Here is a 20271-nt window from a genome sequence, read left to right as displayed (position 1 = left end):
GTTTTACCCATCCAAAATAAGCTTGAAAATTTTAATACAAAAGGAGATGATAAATGCAGGTTAAAATGGGATCTAAAATATAAATTTCAGTCTTTTTGTGCTGTAAATAAATAAGATTCCTCCAGCCTTGACATCAGGTGCGGGGTCACACAAATCACACATTTCCAGGTGGAAGAAAAAGTTATTAATTAATAAATAGTAATTATTATAATTATAATATATTATATATATTATAATATTAGTAAATAAATTTATTAATTAATTTTGGGGTGAAATAACCTTGTAATTCCTCTGTGCCCTTCCCTTGGTGTCCTGAGCACCTGGAGATGGAAAAACTCTGCTTTTCCCAGGTTATCCTCGTTATTGGGATGTTTCTAATTAGGATTAATGCAAACGAACCCCAGCCCTTTCCTCCTTCTAGGCCTGGCTTTTTGGGATCTCAGGGATATTTTTTGCTGCTGGGGTCAGAGGAATTCCTCAGTGGGATCAGAACTGAGATAAAATTTCAATTTTACACCGCTGACAAGACGGAATTCTGGTGATTCTCAGTGAACACAAGTGGTGGGATCCCAGCAGATGGATCTCTAAGGTTTTCACACTGGAAAAAAAAACCTGGAATATTGTTGGCAAATGATTATTGATCTGGACAAGCGTGTTAAACGTTTCTTGGCAGCCCTGTATTCCACTTACAATTTAGTTTAGTGACAGCTTTTATAAATAACCCCGCAGCCAGCTCTGGGAAGAGGCAGCTTATTGGTTTTTCCTGGAGACAGATTTTGGTGCTGCGTTTGGAAATGGGCTCCCTGTGTTCTGTTCTGTCCTGTCAGCACTATTCCTGTCGTGTTTATTCTGCTGATTCCGAAATCTGATTAAATTTTGCTTCCCCTTTAGATTAAGGTATGAAATTGTGAAGTGTTGGGTGGGGGCAGACTGAGCTTGGCTCAAAGCGCTGAGCCCGGCTTGCTTTGTAAAGCAGAGCTTAACAACGGAGCTTCCCGATCTTCAAAGAGTCCTGGCAAAGAACTCCGTGTTCAATTGGATTTTTGGTGCCTTCCTAACAGGGTCTGGCCCAAAAATCCTGGGAATTTGGAGCTCTGGGAAGTGCGGCCCACTGTGGCTGCAGTCCCGGCTGCTTTGGGCCTGTTGGGAGCTGGGATGGGGAGAGAGGAGGGGAGGATGGCGAAGGAGAGGGATAAATTTCCCACTGAGGGGCTGCTTGGAGCTGCTCCAGCTCAGCTTGGGTGTTTTCCAAGGGTGGAGCTGGGCTGGGACAGCTGGGAATGTTCCCCTGGAGAAGGGAAGGATCCAGGGAGAGCTGGGAATGTTCACCTGGAGAAGGGAAGGATCCAGGGAGAGCTGGGAATGTTCACCTGGAGAAGGGAAGGATCCAGGGAGAGCTGGGAATGTTCCCCTGGAGAAGGGAAGGATCCAGGGAGAGCTGGGAATGTTCTCCTGGAGAAGGGAAGGATCCAGGGAGAGCTCAGAGCCCCTTGCAGGGCCTGAAGGGGCTCCAGGAGAGCTGGAGAGGGATTTGGGATAAGGGATGGAGGGACACAGGGAATGGATTCAGAGTGAAGTGGAGATTTAGATGGATATTGGGAAGGAATTCCTCTCTGGGAAGGTGGGGAGGGCTGGGCTGGAATTCCCAGATTTGCTGTGGCTGCTCCTGAATCCCTGGAATGTCCAAGGCCAGGCTGGAGCAGCCTGGGACCGTGGAGGTGTCCCTGCCCTGGCACTGGACGAGCTTTAATTTCCCACCCAACCCAAATCACCCCAAGATGATCAGTCAATCCTTGCATTTCCATTTCCTTCCTGTTAAAATCTTCTTTCCACCTCTTCCTCTCTTTTCTTGTTATCCCACAGGGATTCTTAGTCCATGGCTCTTACTTTGAATAATCCCCTTTTACATGAACCCTGTATTTCTGTGTTCCAGGTGATACCCTTGGATATAACCCTGGAGCTCCAGAAGCAGATCATGTCCGAGTTAGAAATTCTCTACAAGGTGTGTGGATTTTACCACTGGAATTCTTCTTGCTTCAGTTTTCCTCCAGCAGATTTTAAAACAGCCTCATGGCTTTCTTTTCTTCTTTTCCTCTCTTTTCCCCAGTGCGACTCCTCGTATATCATAGGATTTTATGGTGCTTTTTTTGTAGAAAACAGGATTTCATTGTGCACAGAGTTCATGGATGGTGAGTAGTGGATCCAGTTTGCTTTTGATTGCCGAGTCGTTAAATGAGAAAGGAAATTTATTTACTTTTATTTTTTCCCTGTAGGATGAAATGCAACAGTAACACTCAAAAATGTGCAGCATTAATAATATTGCAGGTAGTTAAAAAAACCCAGAGCAGGTTGGGATTGGGATTGGGGGATATTCTGCATTTTCCCTGCGTGGAACTTCGCTTACTTTTATGGAAAATGTAAATAGAAGAGAAATAAACGCAGCCTTAATTTGTGGTTTGATATTTGAGCCTCCCGTGCAATCTGTCCTCGCTGACAAAACAGCTGTTCCTCACTTGTAGTGTTTTGATAGCCAAAACAGCTTTTCCTTTCAAGAAATCTATTAACCCAATGTCCTGGGTGTTTGCAGTGGAAATCGTCTCTTAATTACCAGGCAAGGAGTTATTTTCCAGCCCAGCTGTTTCCCAGCTCGCTGCCGAGCTCCTTCTCCTTCCTCCCCACGCGAATCCTCAGCCCAAAACCATCCCAGACCCCTGCAGAGCTGTGCCTGGGGAATTCTGGATATTCCTGCTGGGACAATGCCCTGGTGGCAGCAGTTTTGTAACCCTGGCTGGTCTCTGCGAGGTGTTTTTGTGGCAGATGCCGTCCCTGCGTGTCTTCCCAACTTTCCCCGTGGAGCCAGAGCCTGCTCATCCCACCAGGATTTCCTTAGGAAGCAGCATTGGATGCCCCTACCAGGTTTTCCCACAAAGATTCCGTTGAGTTGAGGTGTAAAAGATCTCCCAAATAATTCACATTGTGGCAGGGAAAAAACAAAATAAATCCCCAAACCTGTTTGACACCGTTGAGCAGCTTCCTCCGTTCTGATGGGTGAAGGCCTTCAGGGTTTATGGTGCATTTTGTTTTCTCCTCGTTAAAATCGTGTTTTTACTTTGATTTCTCCCTTTTTACACTTTTCCCTCCCTCCCAGTGATGGCTGCACCCCTTTTCCAGTGTTCTCTCAGATTCTCTGGGTGAAAAGATGGGATTTTATTCCATGTTTTATTTATAAAATCCCCAAACCCCACGAGTTAAATTCTTCCTTCCTTTAGGGTTGATGGTGCATTTTGTTTTCTGCCTTTTAAAACGATCTGTTACTTTGATTTCTCCCTTTTTACACTCCCACCTCCCTCCCAGTGATGGCTGCACCCACTTTTCTCTCAGAAAATGGACCAAAAAGTCTTTTATTCAAGGTTTTGTTTTAAAAAAAACCCCAAAACCCCCACGATTTTATTTTGCTGTTGTGGTGACTCTTTGCCCTCTCACACACAGCGAGGGTAAAACCTGCTGCCAAAACCAACAGCTGCCTGGAGCAGCTCCTGAAATTCCCATTGTGCTCCCAAAATTTGGTGATTTTTCAAAAAAAAAAAATCAGGAATAATCAGGGAAATGTAATAATAATTATATAATTAGATAGATAGATATAGATAAAAATAAATAAGATGATAAACATTATAAATATAAATATTTTATATTAATATAGAAAATATATATTTAATAAAATATATAATAATAATCAGGAAATAATAAGAATAAATAGGGACAGGAAGGCTCTGAATTCCTGTTGGAAAAGATTTCAGCCTTTAGGCAGAGTTTACTGCCCATGCAGAAAGGGCTGGGAATTATTCTGGAGCTGACCCCATGCTCTGCCTCATGTTGTGCTCTCCTTCTGGCACAAAGCACCAGCAATTACTTTAAAGGAAGAACAAAATGCAAATAATTTAATTTAAATTACTTAAAGGAAGAACAAAATGCAAATAAAAGGGGCCTTGCCTTGTTTTAATCCCCCCACCCACCCAGAGCTTTAATTTTCGTTTAAAGGGATGCAGGAAAAGGGAATAAAAAAACCACTTTTCATCCTGCAGGTGAACTTTGCCACATTTTTGAGCCCTTTTGGCTGTTTTAGTTTCTGTTTGCTGAATCCATGTCCCAGGACTGCAGATCCCAGGAATTTCCTTTATGGGTAACCTGGATCCAGGTGGATCTGAGTCTCTTGGGATGCTCAGGGGCACAAAGTGGTGCTTCCCTGGTACCTGCAACCAGGAAAAACCCAAAATAATTCCAAACCTTCAAACACCAAAGCCCTGAGGTTGAGCTGACCTGGATCAGCCAACTGATTTTAAAGAGCAACAGAGATGTGAAATGAGTTTTTCCCTTTATATTTGGAATAAAGTCGATGTTTTGGATGAAGGTGGTGAAGTGCTTTTCACTTGGGTGGGTGCCTCTTTCCCTTGAAAGTGCTGAATTCCTGCTAAATTCCCCTTGGAAAACAAGATGTGCAGGTGACCAGAGTGCACCTGGATTTCTGTACAGGTGTGGCTGCTGACATTTTTGGAGTTGGAAAAGTTTTTGGGTTTTTTACAGAATTTTTTCCTCCACCAAAAAAACTCTTGATTTTCCCATTTTTTTTTTTGGTGAAAAAATGCTTTCCTTCATTTTTCCTGCCAGCTGTAACAGCCAAATTTGGCATTTTGGGGTGTGATGAAAAGAAAAAAGCTTTTTTTTTTTCAAAAATAGAAGGATATGTTACAGGGATGAACAGGCCATGTGATTTCTGTCTGTGTTTGTGTTTGTAAATCAAATTTCCATCCCCACGGCATTTATATTTCCTCTTAAAACTGGCATTAATTATAAACCACGGGCAGTGTGGACAGCTGAAAGATAAAATTTAATGAAGGACTGGAGTTTCAATAACTTGGAATCAGAAACCAGAGTTTGTTTCTGACAGTGAAGACCACAAGGGAAAAACAAAACAAACCCAAAATCCCACCCCAACCTGCTCTTTTTCAGTTTGTCCATTAATTTGCTTCATTCTGCTTGCAGATTTATTTTTTTTTAATTCTCATTTTTAAATTTCTTTTCTTGCCTTAAGAATTTGTGTTTCAGCCCAGGGATGTTTTGGACACTGGTTTGATTTTTTTTCCAGAAGAAAAGGGAGGTTTCCCAATCCCTTGGGAATGTCTGGAGGGATTTTTGAGAGGGAATCCCACATCCCCATGAATGGGTGATGGTGAGGCTGTGCCAGGTTCTTCCTAAATTCTGGATTTCCTGGGAAAATTCCAACTGCTTCCCCAGGAAATCCAGGAATTTTATTTCAGGCATCGGCGTGGACACAGCCAGACCCTCCCTGGTGTGATGTCAGGAGGAAATGGCTTTAATCATGGACATAAAATGGATATTTATAGCCATTTATATGCTATTTATATCCATTTAATTGGGTATTTATATCCATTTAATCATGGGTAGAAATATATTGGATAACACAGAATGCTAGCACCAGGCTTTGGGGACAGGAGTTGGGATACTTTGGACCCTCAAATCTGCTTTTTTGGGATGGTTTTGTTATTCCCAAGACTTTTTTTCCACGCAGTTTGGAGTTCTTTAATGTTGATGTTCTGTGCCTGGGAGGTTTTGTTGCTGCTGATTTCTGAGTGTTAATGCTAGAAGCAAAACCAAAAATAAAAAAAATCAGGGAAATATAATAATAATAATCAGGAAATAATAATAATAAATAGGGGAAATCAGTACTGTTCTGTGTGTTTGTGCAGGGTTTGGGGGGTTTTTAGGGTCAGATATTTTCTGACACAGTTATTTTCTGTCACTGGTGGTGTTTTTATTAATAACCAAGGCCTAGGGAACCCTTGGAGGCTGCAGATCTGGGGCACTTTTCAGCTGTGCTGTTTGTCCCTGCAGGGGGATCTCTGGATGTTTACAGGAAAATTCCAGAACACGTTCTCGGGAGGATAGCGGTGGCTGTGAGTAATTTATTGCTTTTTATCTCTCTGGTTTTGTTGTTTTCGGGTTTTTTTTGGGTTGTGGGCGTGGGGAATTTGTGATTTTTGGGTGTTTGTTGGGGCGGGAGAGGTGGGGGAGGAGGGTTCTTGCTGCTGCTCCTCCAAACTCTGCTCAGTCTGGGATGAAGGAAAACTTCCTCTGGAATGAGCAGCACAGCCTCTGGAGGTTCATGGGATGCTGGCAGGGATGGGATTTCTCTCCTGTGAGGAAAAGCTGGAGAAGGGAAGGATCCAGGGAATCCTCAGAGCCCCTTGCAGGGCCTGAAGGGGTTCCAGGAGAGCTGGAGAGGGATTTGGGATATGGGATGGAGGGACAGGACACAGGGAGTGGCTTCAGAGTGCAAAAGTGGAGATTTAAATGGGATATTGGGAAGGAATTCCTGCCTGGGAAGGTGAGGAGGGGCTGGGATGGAATTCCCAGATTTGCTGTGGCTGATTTGGATCCCTGGAATGTCCAAGGCCGGGCTGGAGCAGTGGAGGTGTGGAGTGGGGTGGAGCTTTAGGGTCCCTCCCAACCCAAACCTTTCCAGGATTCTGTTACACAAATCCATGTGGAAGGATGGGATAAATTGAGTGGGATAAGGGAAAAATAGAAATAAAATTTCTGGAGCTCTGTGTGGTCACATCCCTCCCTACCAGCATTTCTTCCCATCAGGATGGAGCAGTGCTTTCAATCAGCTTTGTTTGTTTGAATATTTATTATTATTATTATTAAATTATTATTAAATATTTTAAGCCCTTCTGCTCTCTGTGCAGGAGGAGGTTCAGGATCTCTCAGGGTGTCATTTCCATCCTGACTCTCCTTAATTCTGCCTGGAATTAGGCAGGATTTCCTTGCCAGCCTGAAGGTTTAAGTTGGTTCCTGCCACCAAAATGCAGCGGCAGAACAGATTTTGTGTCTTCTCCTCAAGGCTGGTGAGGAGGGTGAAGTTCTTCCCTTGGCACAGGCCGGTCTCTCACACCTGAGCAGCCCCAGGGAAGAGTTAATTGGGGTCGTTTTTTGGGGTGGTGAGGTTGTGCTGGCAGAAGAACCCACAGATCTCCTGGGTTTGGTCCTGAGGTGTTGACAGTGGGATCCTTCAATCCCCTGGTAGCTCATCCTCGGGGCTCTGCAGCCTCCAGCTGCTAAAAATCCACTGAAAACTCAAATTACAGACCAACAGAAAATGTAAAAGCTCCCCAAAAATCCATCTTTCCCCACAGCTGAGCACAGGGTAATGACCAATGTCTCAGTGGATCTCACCAGGGAGGGAGATACTGCAAAACAATTGCGAAATAATAAGGAACACTTTGATAACTTAAGCAGTTTAAAGCATAACAAAGTTATTCTATCATGTGCCATTTAATTAAGTGCTGGCTTTTCACATTCATTATACATCAAGCTGACAATTTAAATCCTTTAATCCAACACAGGCAGCTATTTAGTCTGTGTTCATTGTAATTCACAGCTCTCCTTTCCTCTTAATTTGTGTGGCCTGCCCAGGGTGATGAACATCCCTCTCTGATGCCGTTTCCTCTCAGCAGCTTCAGATCTGCTCATTATTATCCCTGGCAGTTCCTTGTGGAATTGGAGTGCTTTTCACCTCAGTTCAGAGGGAAAACCTCCTCATCTCCTCTCCCCTCTGGAGCGGGGAGTGGGAAGTTGCTCACACGGTTTTCCTGATGAGGATGGTTTGATAATCCTGGGCTGGGCTTCCAGCATTCCCTCAGCTCATTCCTTCTCCTTTTCCTTCTCTCACTGGTGGTTTGATCCATCCACACCTCGGTTTTGTGTCTCCCCCATCCTCCCCTTGGCATTCCACAGGTGTTCTCCAGTTTTCCTCTCGTCCCTGATGCTGGTGCTCCAACCCCACCTTTTATGTCTCCATATCTGGATTTATTTATTTTTTTTTAATTCCCCTCGGGGTCATTTTGTCCCTGATCACTCAGCCTGTGAGCCTGACTCCCTGACACGGATATTTCACTTTTCCTAGTTATTTTATTTCCTGCTTTCCCCGTGCCCACTGCAGAGCAGGGGGTCAGGAATGAGGGGAACAAAGGAGTTCAGAGAAGGGAATCTTCACCCTTTCCTCCTGCTCCCCGAGCAGAAGGTGAGCGCTGAGCCTCAACCTGCAGCTCCTCCGCTCCGGTGCTGATTTTTGGCGCAGCAGAATTGTTGGAAGCAGGCAGGAGAATCCTTTTGTTTTCCCTGGAATTCCTCAGTGGCACAGGAATTTGAGCCTCCCCACCTTGAGTCTGAGGTGGCAGCAGAGCCTTTCCCGGGGGCTGGGGCTGCACAGACCCCGTCATCCCCCTGAATTTGGGATTACCCAAATCCTGGGTTTGCTGCCATGCAAAAGCTGCAGCTCACACAGATGGATTTTGTCAACAAAACCTGCAGTTTCCATATTTTTTTCCCCCCCCAGTCTGTTATTTTTTGCCCCTTCCCCATGTCCAAAGTCTTTTATTCTCCCAAGACACGTCCAGTGCAGGAATCCATGGAAGCTCCTCACATCTCTTAATTGGAATTTGCATTTGTGGAAGTTTTTTTTTGAAGTGAAACCATTTCCAGAGGAAGAGGATGGAGCTCATCCAGGCATTCCCTGCATCCCAGCACTCCTTTGGTGCCAGCTTTGGGATTGCTGTGGTTGGACTCGTTGATCTGGGAGGGCTTTTCCAACCAAAATGGCACCACTGGGTTTGTCTTTCTCATCTTCTGCCCTCTCAAACCTGACTTTTCGTGGATGTGAAATTCCAGAGAGGCCCCAGAGCTGCTCCAGGGGTTGGAGCCAGGCTGGGAGAGCTGGGAATGTTCCCCTGGAGAAGGGAAGGATCCAGGGAGAGCTGGGAATGTTCCCCTGGAGAAGGGAAGGATCCAGGGAGAGCTGGGAATGTTCCCCTGGAGAAGGGAAGGATCCAGGGAGAGCTCAGAGCCCCTTGCAGGGCCTGAAGGGGCTCCAGGAGAGCTGGAGAGGGATTTGGGATATGGGATGGAGGGACAGGACCCAGGGAATGGATTCCTGTCCAACCTGGCCTTGGACATTCCAGGGATCCAGGGGCAGCCCCAGCTGCTCTGGGCACCTGTGCCAGGGCCTCTCCACCTTCCCAGGGAGGAATTCCTTCCCAAAAATCCCATCCAGCCCTGCCCTCTGGCACTGGGAGCCATTCCCTGGGTCCTGTCCCTCCATCCCTTGGGAACAGTCTCTCTCCATCTTTGTTTTTGGTTCCTTCAGGCGCTGGAAGGTCACAGCTGTGTCACCCTGGAGCTTCTCCAGGCTGGACAATCCCAGTTCTCTCAGCCTTTCCCACAGGAGATGGGGATGGATCTCTGCCCTCACCCTGAGATCCATCCCTGTTCCCTCTGTGAGACCCCATCAGTGAGAAGGGGAAATCTCTCAAAAAATCTTTCTCGAAATCTCCCTCCTCCCTCCTGTTTTTATTTGTGAGGAGCGTTTTCCTGAAGGAAAAGCAGATTTTGGGAGCCCCAGAGCGCCGCTGGGGCTGGGGGTGTAAAACCCTCTCTCCCTTGGCTTTGCCACTTCACACATTTATTTTCCCTTCCATTTCTGAGGCAGTGACATTGTGCTCCGTGTTTTGAGCGCCGCTGTTGATTGAAGTTCTCCCTGAAAGGATGTGCACTTGAACTGTCAGCAGAGTGAGTGATTGACAGCAGGTGGAAGCACTTTTTGTGTCAAGGCTTTGTCAAGGCATTGTTGTAAAAACCTCCTTTACTGAATGCCAATAATTCCTGCTCCAGCTTCACTCAAAAGAATCTCCCTTCCAGTTTTAGAATGGTATTTAATGCTTGAGAGTCCTTCCCTAACAGGCAAATGTAAGGGGAGTGAATAACGAGGTGAGTCCATTTGGGGGGGGCTCCTGTGAGCAGATTTACAGCCCAGGATAAAGGGAAAAAACTCCTTTTTTTCATTCCTTTGTGCACCCAGAGAATCTGAAGGGAGAGTTTGGTTAATTCCACGGCTTCCCTCACTGCTTGCCCAGCACATGTTCCATAATAAAGACGTTTAATAACTCACAGTTGTTGATTTGTTTCATGAGAAATGTTTCCCCTTTTTTATTTTATTTTTTTTAAAATGGATGCTTGCTTTAAAATAATTTCCTATGGTTTTAAAGATTTTCAATAGTCTAAATACATTTTTAATAATCAAAGAGCTTACTGTCCTGAAAATCCCTTTGGCCATCAGAGGAAGCTTGAAATCTCCTTGGTTTATTTTTGCATTGATCCTTTATTATTTTAATTATTACTGTATTATTATCTTTTATTATTATTATTATTATTTTCATTATTATTATTACTGTAACTGCATTATTATTGTGTCAAAACTCTGTGGATAGAATTTCCATTTGCTTTACATAAGCCACGGAATCCTAGAAGGATGAAAGTTGGAAAAAAGCCTTTAAGATCATCAAATCCAAGGGTTTTGAAAGGCTTGAGGTGATCAAGCCACACCTCTGGGTGGGCAGAATTTGACCAAAGCTTTTGTTAAAGGTAAAAAGCATCTGAGGCCAGGAGATGATTTGGTTTGGAGTGAGTTTGAGGGAGGAATTACCTCCTGGAACAATTCATTTGGGATCCACCATCGTTATTTGTTTGATCAATCTGATTCCACCAACATCATTTTTCTTACAGAATAAATTTTAAATTTTGAAAGAGTTTCTAATCCAGGAGGAAGGCAGAAAATTACTGTGCTCTCTGCTTTCACTCTGTATCATTTTTAGCACTTCTGCTTGATCACTGCAACACAAATAATTTCATTTTGGCCTACTCAGAGCACAAAAAAATGTAATTGTCTTGACTGCAGAATTCAAACAACTTCAGCAGTGTCAGAAACGCTTCATTGTTCTGGAGATCCATGAGGAAAACGTCTTGGAAACGGAATTAAATTTCTCCTCAGGGATGGAAAGTGTTTAAAGGAGCCAGCAGGGATGGGCTGGGAAGGGCAGCAGTGGTTGGAATGGCTTGGTTGAATTTTGGGCTGGGGTTTGGAGTTTGGCTTTAGCAGCTTTGGTGCTGGAAGGAGAAAATTTTGAAACTTGCCCAGGTTTAGGTGTTGGATTTACTTGTAGGAATTGTATTTTAGGAGCTGGAATTATTTGTAAGAATTGTATTTTAGGATTTACCTGTAGGAATTGTGTTTTAGGGGCTGGATTTACCTGTAGGAATGGTGTTTTAGGAGTTGGATTTGTAGGAATTGTATTTTAGGAGTTAGATTTACCTGTAGGAATTGTATTTTAGGATTTACCTGTAAGAATTATGTTTTAGGAGCTGGATTTACCTGTAGGAATTGTATTTTAGGATTTACCTGTAAGAATTATGTTTTAGGAGCTGGATTTACCTGTAGGAATTGTATTTTAGGATTTACCTGTAAGAATTATGTTTTAGGAGCTGGATTTACCTGTAGGAATTGTATTTTAGGATTTACCTGTAGGAATTGTGATTTAGGAGTTGGATTTACCTGTAGGAATTGTATTTTAGGAGCTGGAATTATTTGTAAGAATTGTATTTTAGGATTTACCTGTAGGAACTGTGTTTTAGGAGCTGGATTTACTTTTAGGAACTGTGTTTTAGGAGCTGTAATTTCTCTGCTGTGGGATGCAGCAGGATTTGTGTTTGGTCCAAAATGAGAGGAGAATGAGGGAATTTCTACAGCTCAGGAAGAAAAGTTACACGTTTGCACTGAGTAAATAAAAGCCAGGAAAGTAAAGGAAAAGGCACAGGACTGAGCAAATGGAAAAAAGGGAAGGGAGGATGAAGTGGAAGAGGTTATTAAGAGATTTTTTTGCTTTCTATCCTTTGGCCTTCAGGATTCTGAGCAGCCCAGCACAGACAGGTGAATTAAAGATATACTGAGATGCCTGAAGGGATTCAGTGTGAGCTCAGCTTACAGGTGCTGGGGAAAAATTAATTTGTGTATTAATAATTGGTGTATTGGTAAAGGCCTTTAAATACATTTTTAATAATCAAAATAAAAATCATTAATAAAGGACCTGCTGCAGGTTTTTAGCAGGGGAGGAAGGTGGGGTCTCCCCTTTTCGTGGTCCTGCCCTTCATTCTTACAGCTGGGTTCTCTGACCTCCCACCCTAGCTGAAATGTGGAATTTTTCCTTTCAGGAATCCCTAAAATGTGATTTTTCTTTCTTTTACCTAAAGGTTGTGAAAGGCCTGACCTATTTATGGAGCCTGAAGATTTTACACAGAGGTGAGTAGCAGATGTTTTCTGTTCCCCAATGAAATTTTAACACCACTTTTCTCCAAAGACACTTGACCAAGCAAACATCTGCTTTGGGTCCAGTGGGTTAGTGCAGAATGAATCTTACTCATTAACCTTGCAGACTTTCTTGTAAAACATTTTTATTGCTCTTTTACTGCCCATCCTCCTCCCCTGAAAAGGACTGAAGAGAGAAATGAATTTTTACAGGGATTTAAAAGCTTAGGGTTGCAAACGGTTGCCTGGTTAAAAAAAATCAGCATGGAAATGAGATGTTTGAGTGGTATTGGATACAGAAAATAGGCAAGGAGTTTTCTTTGGTGCTTCAGAAATCTCATGTGGCAGCCACAGATGTTGCTGGAGGCTCAGGTCTTTAAAATCGTGTCCCCATCCATGGTCAGGGACAGCTAAAGGCTTTCAACCTGCTTGGACATAAGTCAGTTTTGGGTTTTGCACTTTATTCTCTTTCCTGTAGCTGAGTTGGGGCATTTTTTTTTATTAAACTTCTCATTTATTCCTTGCTTTTTACTGTTAAATTTTGTTTAAAATGTGTCTATTTGGAAAAAATTCATTCAGATCCACCAAAACTTAAAAAAACTGCGTGGAAAATGCTGTTTAAAGAACAGAGAAGCCCATTCCCTTTACACCAACCTTCTCAAAAGAATAGAAAAAAAAAAAAAGGAGAAATTAATTCAATTTTTAATGTTTCTGAGGTGTCTGGAAGTAGCTGCTCTGGTCCTTGATGTTGCTGTGGAATTCCCACATCTGTTCCCTCATCCTGGGAAAATTGGGGGCTGCAGGAACCCAGGTCACTCCTGAGGGAAAGAATATCTCTGTATCTTTAATTCACCTGTGCTGGGCTGCTCGGAATCCTGAAGGCCAAAGGATGGAATGATTTGTCTTCTTGAAAAAGGCCAGAAAGCAAAAAAATCTCTTAATAACCTCTTCCATTTCATCCTCCCTTCCCTTTCTTTCCATTTGCTGCAACCTGTGCCCTTTTCTTTACTTTTCTGGCTTTTATTTACTCAGTGCAAACGTGGAACTTTTCTTCCTGAGCTGTAGAAATTCCCTCATTCTCCCTATTACTCATTTTGGACCAAACACAAATCCTGCTGCATCCCAGAGGAATTACAGCTCCTAAAACACAACTCCTTGAAGGGAATCCAGTCCTGAAACCCAGGCAGATGTTGAATTCCAAAGCAGAGAGGTGGAATCTGATTTTGGAGGGGCTGGGAAATCAGGGGGGAAGGTGAAGGGTCAGCACAAAATCCTGGGATGGTTTTGGGTTGAAAAGGACCTTAAATCTCATCTTATCCTATTCCATGGGATGCCCCACATTGTTCCAGGCTCCAGCCTGGCCTTGGGCCTTGGGAATTCCAGCCCAGCCCCTCCCAGGGAGGAATTCTTGTCCAATATCCCATTTATCCCTGCCCTCTGGCAGTGGGAATCCATTCCCTGTGTCCTGTCCCTCCATCCCTTATCCCAAATCCCTCTCCAGCTCTCCTGGAGCCCCTTCAGGCCCTGCAAGGGGCTCTGAGCTCTCCCTGGATCCTTCCCTTCTCCAGGGGAACATTCCCAGCTCTCCCTGGATCCTTCCCTTCTCCAGGGGAACATTCCCAGCTGTCCCAGCCCAGCTCCACCCTTGGAAAACACCCAAGCTGAGCTGGAGCAGCTCCAAGCAGCCCCTCAGTGGGAAATTTATCCCTCTCCTTCGCCATCCTCCCCTCCTCTCTCCCCATCCCAGCTCCCAGCAGGCCCAAAGCAGCCGGGACTGCAGCCACAGTGGGCCGCACTTCCCAGAGCTCCAAATTCCCAGGATTTTTGGGCCAGACCCTGTTAGGAAGGCACCAAAAATCCAATTGAACACGGAGTTCTTTGCCAGGACTCTTTGAAGATCGGGAAGCTCCATTGTTAAGCTCTGCTTTACAAAGCAAGCCGGGCTCGGCCCTGAGCCGGGGCTGCGGCTCCTCCTCAGACCCTCCCGGCTCATCCCAAGGGATGGTTCTGCCTGTGAGAAAGAGGCAGGTGGCCAAAACACCCAGCAGAAATCCAGTTAGGACCTGGATTTTATGGAATCACAGGTTTATTAATGCTGGAAAAGCCCTCTGAGAGCATCCAGTCCAACCATTCCCCAGCAGTGCCTCATGTCCCCGAGTGCCACATCCACAGGGCTTTTAAAGGCTTTCAAAAGGGCTTTTAAAGCCTTCCAGGGATGGAAACTCCTGTGCCCAGGCTGGAAAACCTTTTCCTGTGAGGAAATCTTCCCTAATACCCAACTTTGAGCATCCCCTGGCACAATTTGAGGCCTTCTCACCCCTTTTCCCCCACAGGCTGAAGGGCTGGAGTTGACCCTGGGCTGGGTGAAAAGAGCAGAAATTACCCAGAGCAGACACAGGTGACTGAGGTGGGCATTCCTGGGCTGGTTTAAACAACTTTGAGTTGTTCAAACCTCACCACCTGAGGTTTGCTGAATGCTGCCAGGAGCAGGGATTTATCAGCTCCATCCCCTCCCAGAAAGAGGAGGAACAATCTGGAGCTGCTGCTGGAATTGTCAGAATAAATAGAAAAGGCAGCAAGAACATCCATTGCTGAGTATGGCTCTGAACAGGCTTCACACCACACTTGTACCACCCAAAAAAAAAAACTATTTGAAATTTTAAATTTTTTTTACTTTTTTCTGGCCACCTTCTGGCTGTGATTTGGAGGGAACATAAATGCTGTATAATTCTCTTGTTGTGCTGCCATACATTTAGAACCTGGTTCAGATTTTTGCTGTGCCACTAGAACAAAATCTCCCCTCCTGCCTGGGTTTCCTTGCCTTGATTGAGGAGCAGCTCTGGGATTTTGATGAATGATGTTTGGTCTTTGCTGTGGTCTGAAGAAAAGCTCAGAAAGTGATTTTTCATCACTCTTCTGATTTTTCTGGCCTTGCTCTGTTGCTGGATTGACCCAGCACTGCAGAATGCCATGGAGGGCACAGTGAGCACTCCAGGTTCAGCAGCTTCCCCAAGAATTGTATTATTTTACCCATTTTTAGGGTACAGAAAACGTAAATTTCTGTATCTTCAAAGCAGGGACAGAGGGATGGAATGGCAGGCAGGTGATTGTTTCTCCAGGTGATGTCCTTCAGCTGGTTTTGGTGCTCAGAGGTAAAAGAAGGAATTTTGACTCCTGATTTTCTTGCTGTCTCAGCCAGGGCAGAGCAGGAGAGTCAGGAATTTCCGAGGAAGGGGTGAAGCAGTCCTGGGGCAGAGCTGTGTGCCTGGAGCAGGGAATTAAAGCCAAGCAAACCAAACAATGAGCAAGTCTTTTATTGCAGATCAGACATCTCAGCAAATATTACAGCTTCACTTCAAAACAAACCTCGCAACTAATGAGGTGATAGCCGTGCATATTAATAAACCCCGAGCTGGAGTCATCACACCCACATCAAACATAAACATAAGATTAACACCTCCACCACTTCCTTGGAAGATGTGAGAATGTCCCAATGATAAGTGTGCTCTTTTCCCCAGAGGATAAGAAGTAGAAATGGAAGGGTAATGAGAAATTAACTTAGATTTAAAACAGAATTAGCAATTAAACAAGTCTAATCATGTACAAAGTCAAAGTTTGTCTAAAGACAAACCAAAATCTGTTAGGTTCAAGAATAAGTATAGACCGTGTGCATTTTATCTGCTGTGTTTTGCTTTGTTCACACCTGCTTATTAAAGGAAGTGCAGGAAATCAATGTTACCCACTTGTGTTTAATTGTACTGAGCTGCACTGGTGTGCTTGCCTCTGTGAGTATTGGGGGTGTTCCTATATATTACATATTTATATTTATATTTGTTTCATGGTTTGGGCACCTCAGTTCCAGGTTAGGTTTCAAATGGAAGTTCTGGAAGTGAACTTCAGTTGAAATGAGGGAGAATGGAGGACGTGGAGATCTCCTGCTGTGTGGCAGGAGGAGGTTTGTCCATCACTCAGAGCATCTCCTTTTCCCCCAGGATATCATCAATCCAAGGATATTCCACTCCTCTTTGTTCTGGGACAGGCACTGGGGAGCATTCCCATCTTCCCAGCGGTGATTGTTTGCTGAGGATTTCACCAAAGGTGTCCAGAGCTGCACATTTGACTCTCCCCCTCTCCTGTTTTATCTCTGGGGGATGTAATCAGCATTAGGGCCACCCAATGAGGCACAGACACAAATCCAGGGGTGTTTGTGGATTTATCCACCTGGGATAGTGGAAGCTGTCCCTGCCCATGGCAGGGAAGGACAGGATGAGCTTTAAGAGCCCCTCTCACCCCAGCCATCCCAGGATTCTGTGCTTCCACACATTTATTTATGTCTGTGTGTAAACCTAAACACAGGCTTGCCCACTTATAGACCACTTAAGGCTTATTTAAAAAGAGAAATAAACCTGGTCCCTGCCAAACCACGCTGCTGCCTTCCTTGAACCTGGCCTGTTGCTGTTTGCTGTTTTTAAAAGCCAGGAGAAGTCAAGAGACAGCTTTTAAAGCATCTCAGGGCTTTTTTTTTTTATTTTATTTCTTTTTATTTTTTTCCCCTCCCTCACACAATCATGAATCTGTTTATTTCTCAATGCCACCAACAAGTGAAATGTTTGGTGTTCAAAAAGCTGAACCTCTGATGGTTCTATTTACTGGTGAGTAAGAGCTTGGAGGTCCTGTTTGTTTGCAGAGAGGTGAAACTACTCAGGCAGCTCCATCAGGAGGAGAACTTGTTCATCCTCTATAATGATGCTTCATAGAAATCATTTGTATTAAGCAAGCCCTGGTAATGGGAGCATAATGACCCCTTTTGGCTCTTGTTTAAATTCTTTCACTTCTCAACACTAATATTAATCACAAGCAGATGGTGCAGAACATTATTTATGCACACTCGTTTCCCAAACCCAAAAAAATATTTAACCCATTAACTGAAGTGGGTGATGAGACCAAAAGGCTGATTTGCTGATGAGCTGATTTTCCTCCCTGCTTTCAGTATCAGATATTTTGTGCTGTCACTTCCTTTTCTTTCTGAGGAAATGAACACAACCATTGGAATGTACAGCAAATACTTGATTAAATTCCCTGATTTCTGTGGTGCTGTTGAATTCTGCTGGAAGGACAGCTTGGATTTGCCCTTACAGGGTTGGTTTGACTGCCCCTTGCTCTGCAGGGTCCCTTAATTACCAATTAGCCAATTACCCAGTGCTTTCTTCCCGTTAGGATTTTCTGTCTGCAGCTTTGTGGAAGGATTTTGGGATCCTTTTTGCTACAACTAAAAGCAGAACTGGTTATGCTCAGTTTTCCCCTAAAAGTTGGGCATGCTGGAATATCAGCATTCCCTGTGTGCTGCAGCTCCTGGGGCTGGGCTCATTCCAGCCCCAGCCCAGCTCAGAGGTGATTCCATATTTTTAGGAAGAAGGTGAGACAGGAATATCCTGCACCTCATTCTGCTCAGGATTCAGGAGAGAGCCTCTGCACTCTGTCTGCGTGGATTAACAAAGTCACTCAGCTCCAGAGGAGGCAAAACTCCATCAAAAGTGCAGCACATGGGTTGAACTCCTAAAGGTGGAGATCAGCAAACACAAACTGAGGCTCTGGATGCTCAGGACTGGGGTTTTTTTGGGGGGGAAATGACAGAAATTACAGAATTTACAGAAATTACAGCGCCAGCAGTGTTGCTACCTCACTTTAAAAGTACTGACCCACCTGGGGTCTGTAGGAACTCCTGGATGCTCCCATTTTTAATCTGGATTTTTCAGCTGGAATATAGGCGAGCATTTAATCAGCTTCTTAATTGAGGTTCTACGTTTCTACATCGCAGAGACAAATTAAGGCAGCTCCTGTGGCACCAGGAAACAGCTGCTAAACCAAGGCAAACCTAATGATAAACAAAATTAGGTTCTTTTCTAGTTGGGTTTCATCCATCTGCCCCCAACCAGTGCTCACTTTTAGAGGAGGCACTGATTCAAGCTGTTGCTTTTAATCCATTTTGACAGAAGAAAGCAGTGATTAGGCAAAGCCAGGCTCTAATCTTGCCATGTTCCAAGCCAGGCTGTAACATGAACATTCTGCTCCCCTGCTGGCATCCCTGGAACAGCAAAAATGTTCAATGTTTCCTGCTCTAAAGCCAGGCTGGATGTTGAGTTTATTCCCATCTTGGTTTTATTTTACAGCAATGCACCCACTTCCTTTGGGGGCCTCAGCATCAGCAGATTTGCACTGATACTCTGATTTTGGGAGGATTAAAAAAATTATTTAGTATTAGTATTATTTATTTTATTTTTAATTTTATTTTTATATTTTATTATTATATATTATATATTATATATTATATATTATATATTATAATGATATATTTATTATATTTTATGATATTTTATGATATTTTATTATATTTTATTATATTTTATTATATTTTATTATATTTTATTATATTTTATTATATTTTATTTTATATTTTATTACTATAGTCTTCTTATTGTTATTTTATTATTATTTTTATTTCATCAATAGTTTATTTATGGAATTCCATCTTCATTTCAGGCTGATTTTGCAGTTTGGTAAAATCCCTGTGAGTTCTTTTCCTGAGTGCACTTGCACTGGATGTTCAGGAGTTTATTCCCATGTTGGTTTTACAGCAATTTCCTCTGGCATCAGTGGGGGGCTCATCAGCATCAGGATATTTTCCCTGGTTTTGGGATGGACACTGATGATTTATCTGCTGGGATGGGGTTGGCTGATGATTTTAGGGCTCTGCAGAAGCTCTAAGGCGTGGATGTGGAGCCAGAAGCTGTGAGGAACAGTGCAGAGAGCAGAGCTGCAGGATTAATCCCTGCCCAAATGTGCCACTTCCATCTATCCCTATGGAATTCCAGCATTTTTTTTGGGGCTGATTTTGCAGTTTGTTAAAATCCCTGTGAGTTCTTTTCCTTGGTGTCTGTTCCAGGTTGGTGTCACCTGTAGGTTTAATAATGTAGGTTTTTTAGTATTGTATAAAATCATCTGTGTAAATACCATATAAAATCTGTGTGGAGAGGAGGTATTTTATATTTTTTTTATATTTTTTATATTTTTTTAGTATTTTTATATTTTTTATATTTTTAATTTTTTTTTTTAATATATTTTTTTATATTTATGGAATTTTATCTGTGCCTGCTGACTTACAAACCACCGCATTTGAAGTAGATATTTGTAATATTTCCTCTCAAAAGCCACATTCCCAATGCTCCCTGGGCATTTGGGGCTGTCCTGTGCAGAGCCAGGAGCTGGATTTTGATGTGGCTCCCTTCCAATCAAAGATATTCTGTATTTATTATCCAGATAATGCAAATAAAGTGGGTTTTTTTCCCCCAAACAGATGTGAAACCATCCAATATGTTGGTGAACACCCGTGGCCAGGTGAAGCTCTGTGACTTTGGGGTCAGCACCCAGGTAAATTCCCCCTTTTTGCATAAATTCCCTTCCTGGTGTCGAAATCACCTGGCAGCCCCACAGCAAACCCCTCTCTGCTGGGACAGCCCTTTTCATTTTTAATCTCTGGGCGACTTTTCCTTCATCTGAATATGATTGTTCATTGTTTAATGACAGTAAAAACTGCTGATATTGTAATTACTACTTACCAATAGCAAACTTCATTGAAATGCAGCTTTGATCTGGGAGCCTTTTGCCCAGACAAAAGGGAGGGCAGAGCAAGAGACGTGTCTGGGGAGCCCAACTGGCCCACAATAAAAATTAATATTGGGAGCAACAATAGTGGTGGGCTTTGACAATGAGCAGCACAAATTTTAATTAATTTCCATTTTGGGCCTCCCTGGAGGACTTCTCTGCTAGTGACCCATGAGCTTGCTGTGCTGTTGATTTGAATTTCAGCACCTTTTTCCTCTCAGCCAAACACGAAGCCCAAAGAGAAGGTCAGCCTTGTATTATGGGCTGGCAGGCTCTGTTGTCCCTCCAGCATTTAAGGGATGAATTGGGGCTTTATTCACATCTGACTGAAAAAAAAAAATGAGTTGATCCTACTCCCTCCTAATTCACTTTTTATATCAGACTGGTTTGGGGTA

The 20271-nt window shown here is 43.6% G+C and overlaps 1 protein-coding gene across 3 annotated transcripts in view; it reads left to right on the top strand.

The window, feature by feature from the left end:
- MAP2K5 (mitogen-activated protein kinase kinase 5) overlaps positions 1–20271 on the top strand; it is a 126957-nt gene that overhangs the window by 39581 nt on the left and 67105 nt on the right. For all 3 annotated transcript variants that reach the window (XM_005521794.3, XM_014251017.2, XM_014251016.2), the window contains exons 10-14: positions 1934–2002; positions 2108–2189; positions 5911–5972; positions 12160–12208; positions 19569–19642. In XM_005521794.3, coding sequence (XP_005521851.2) covers positions 1934–2002; positions 2108–2189; positions 5911–5972; positions 12160–12208; positions 19569–19642 — 336 coding nt within the window. The remainder of the gene's footprint in view (positions 1–1933; positions 2003–2107; positions 2190–5910; positions 5973–12159; positions 12209–19568; positions 19643–20271) is intronic.

Source organism: Pseudopodoces humilis, chromosome 16 (genome assembly GCF_049639895.1).
Source record: "Pseudopodoces humilis isolate 2021_Gansu_Grassland_sample_001 chromosome 16, ASM4963989v1, whole genome shotgun sequence".
Taxonomy (NCBI): domain Eukaryota; kingdom Metazoa; phylum Chordata; class Aves; order Passeriformes; family Paridae; genus Pseudopodoces; species Pseudopodoces humilis.
The sequence above is the reverse complement of the archived record's forward strand: the minus strand, read 5'-3'. Positions and strand labels throughout refer to the sequence as shown.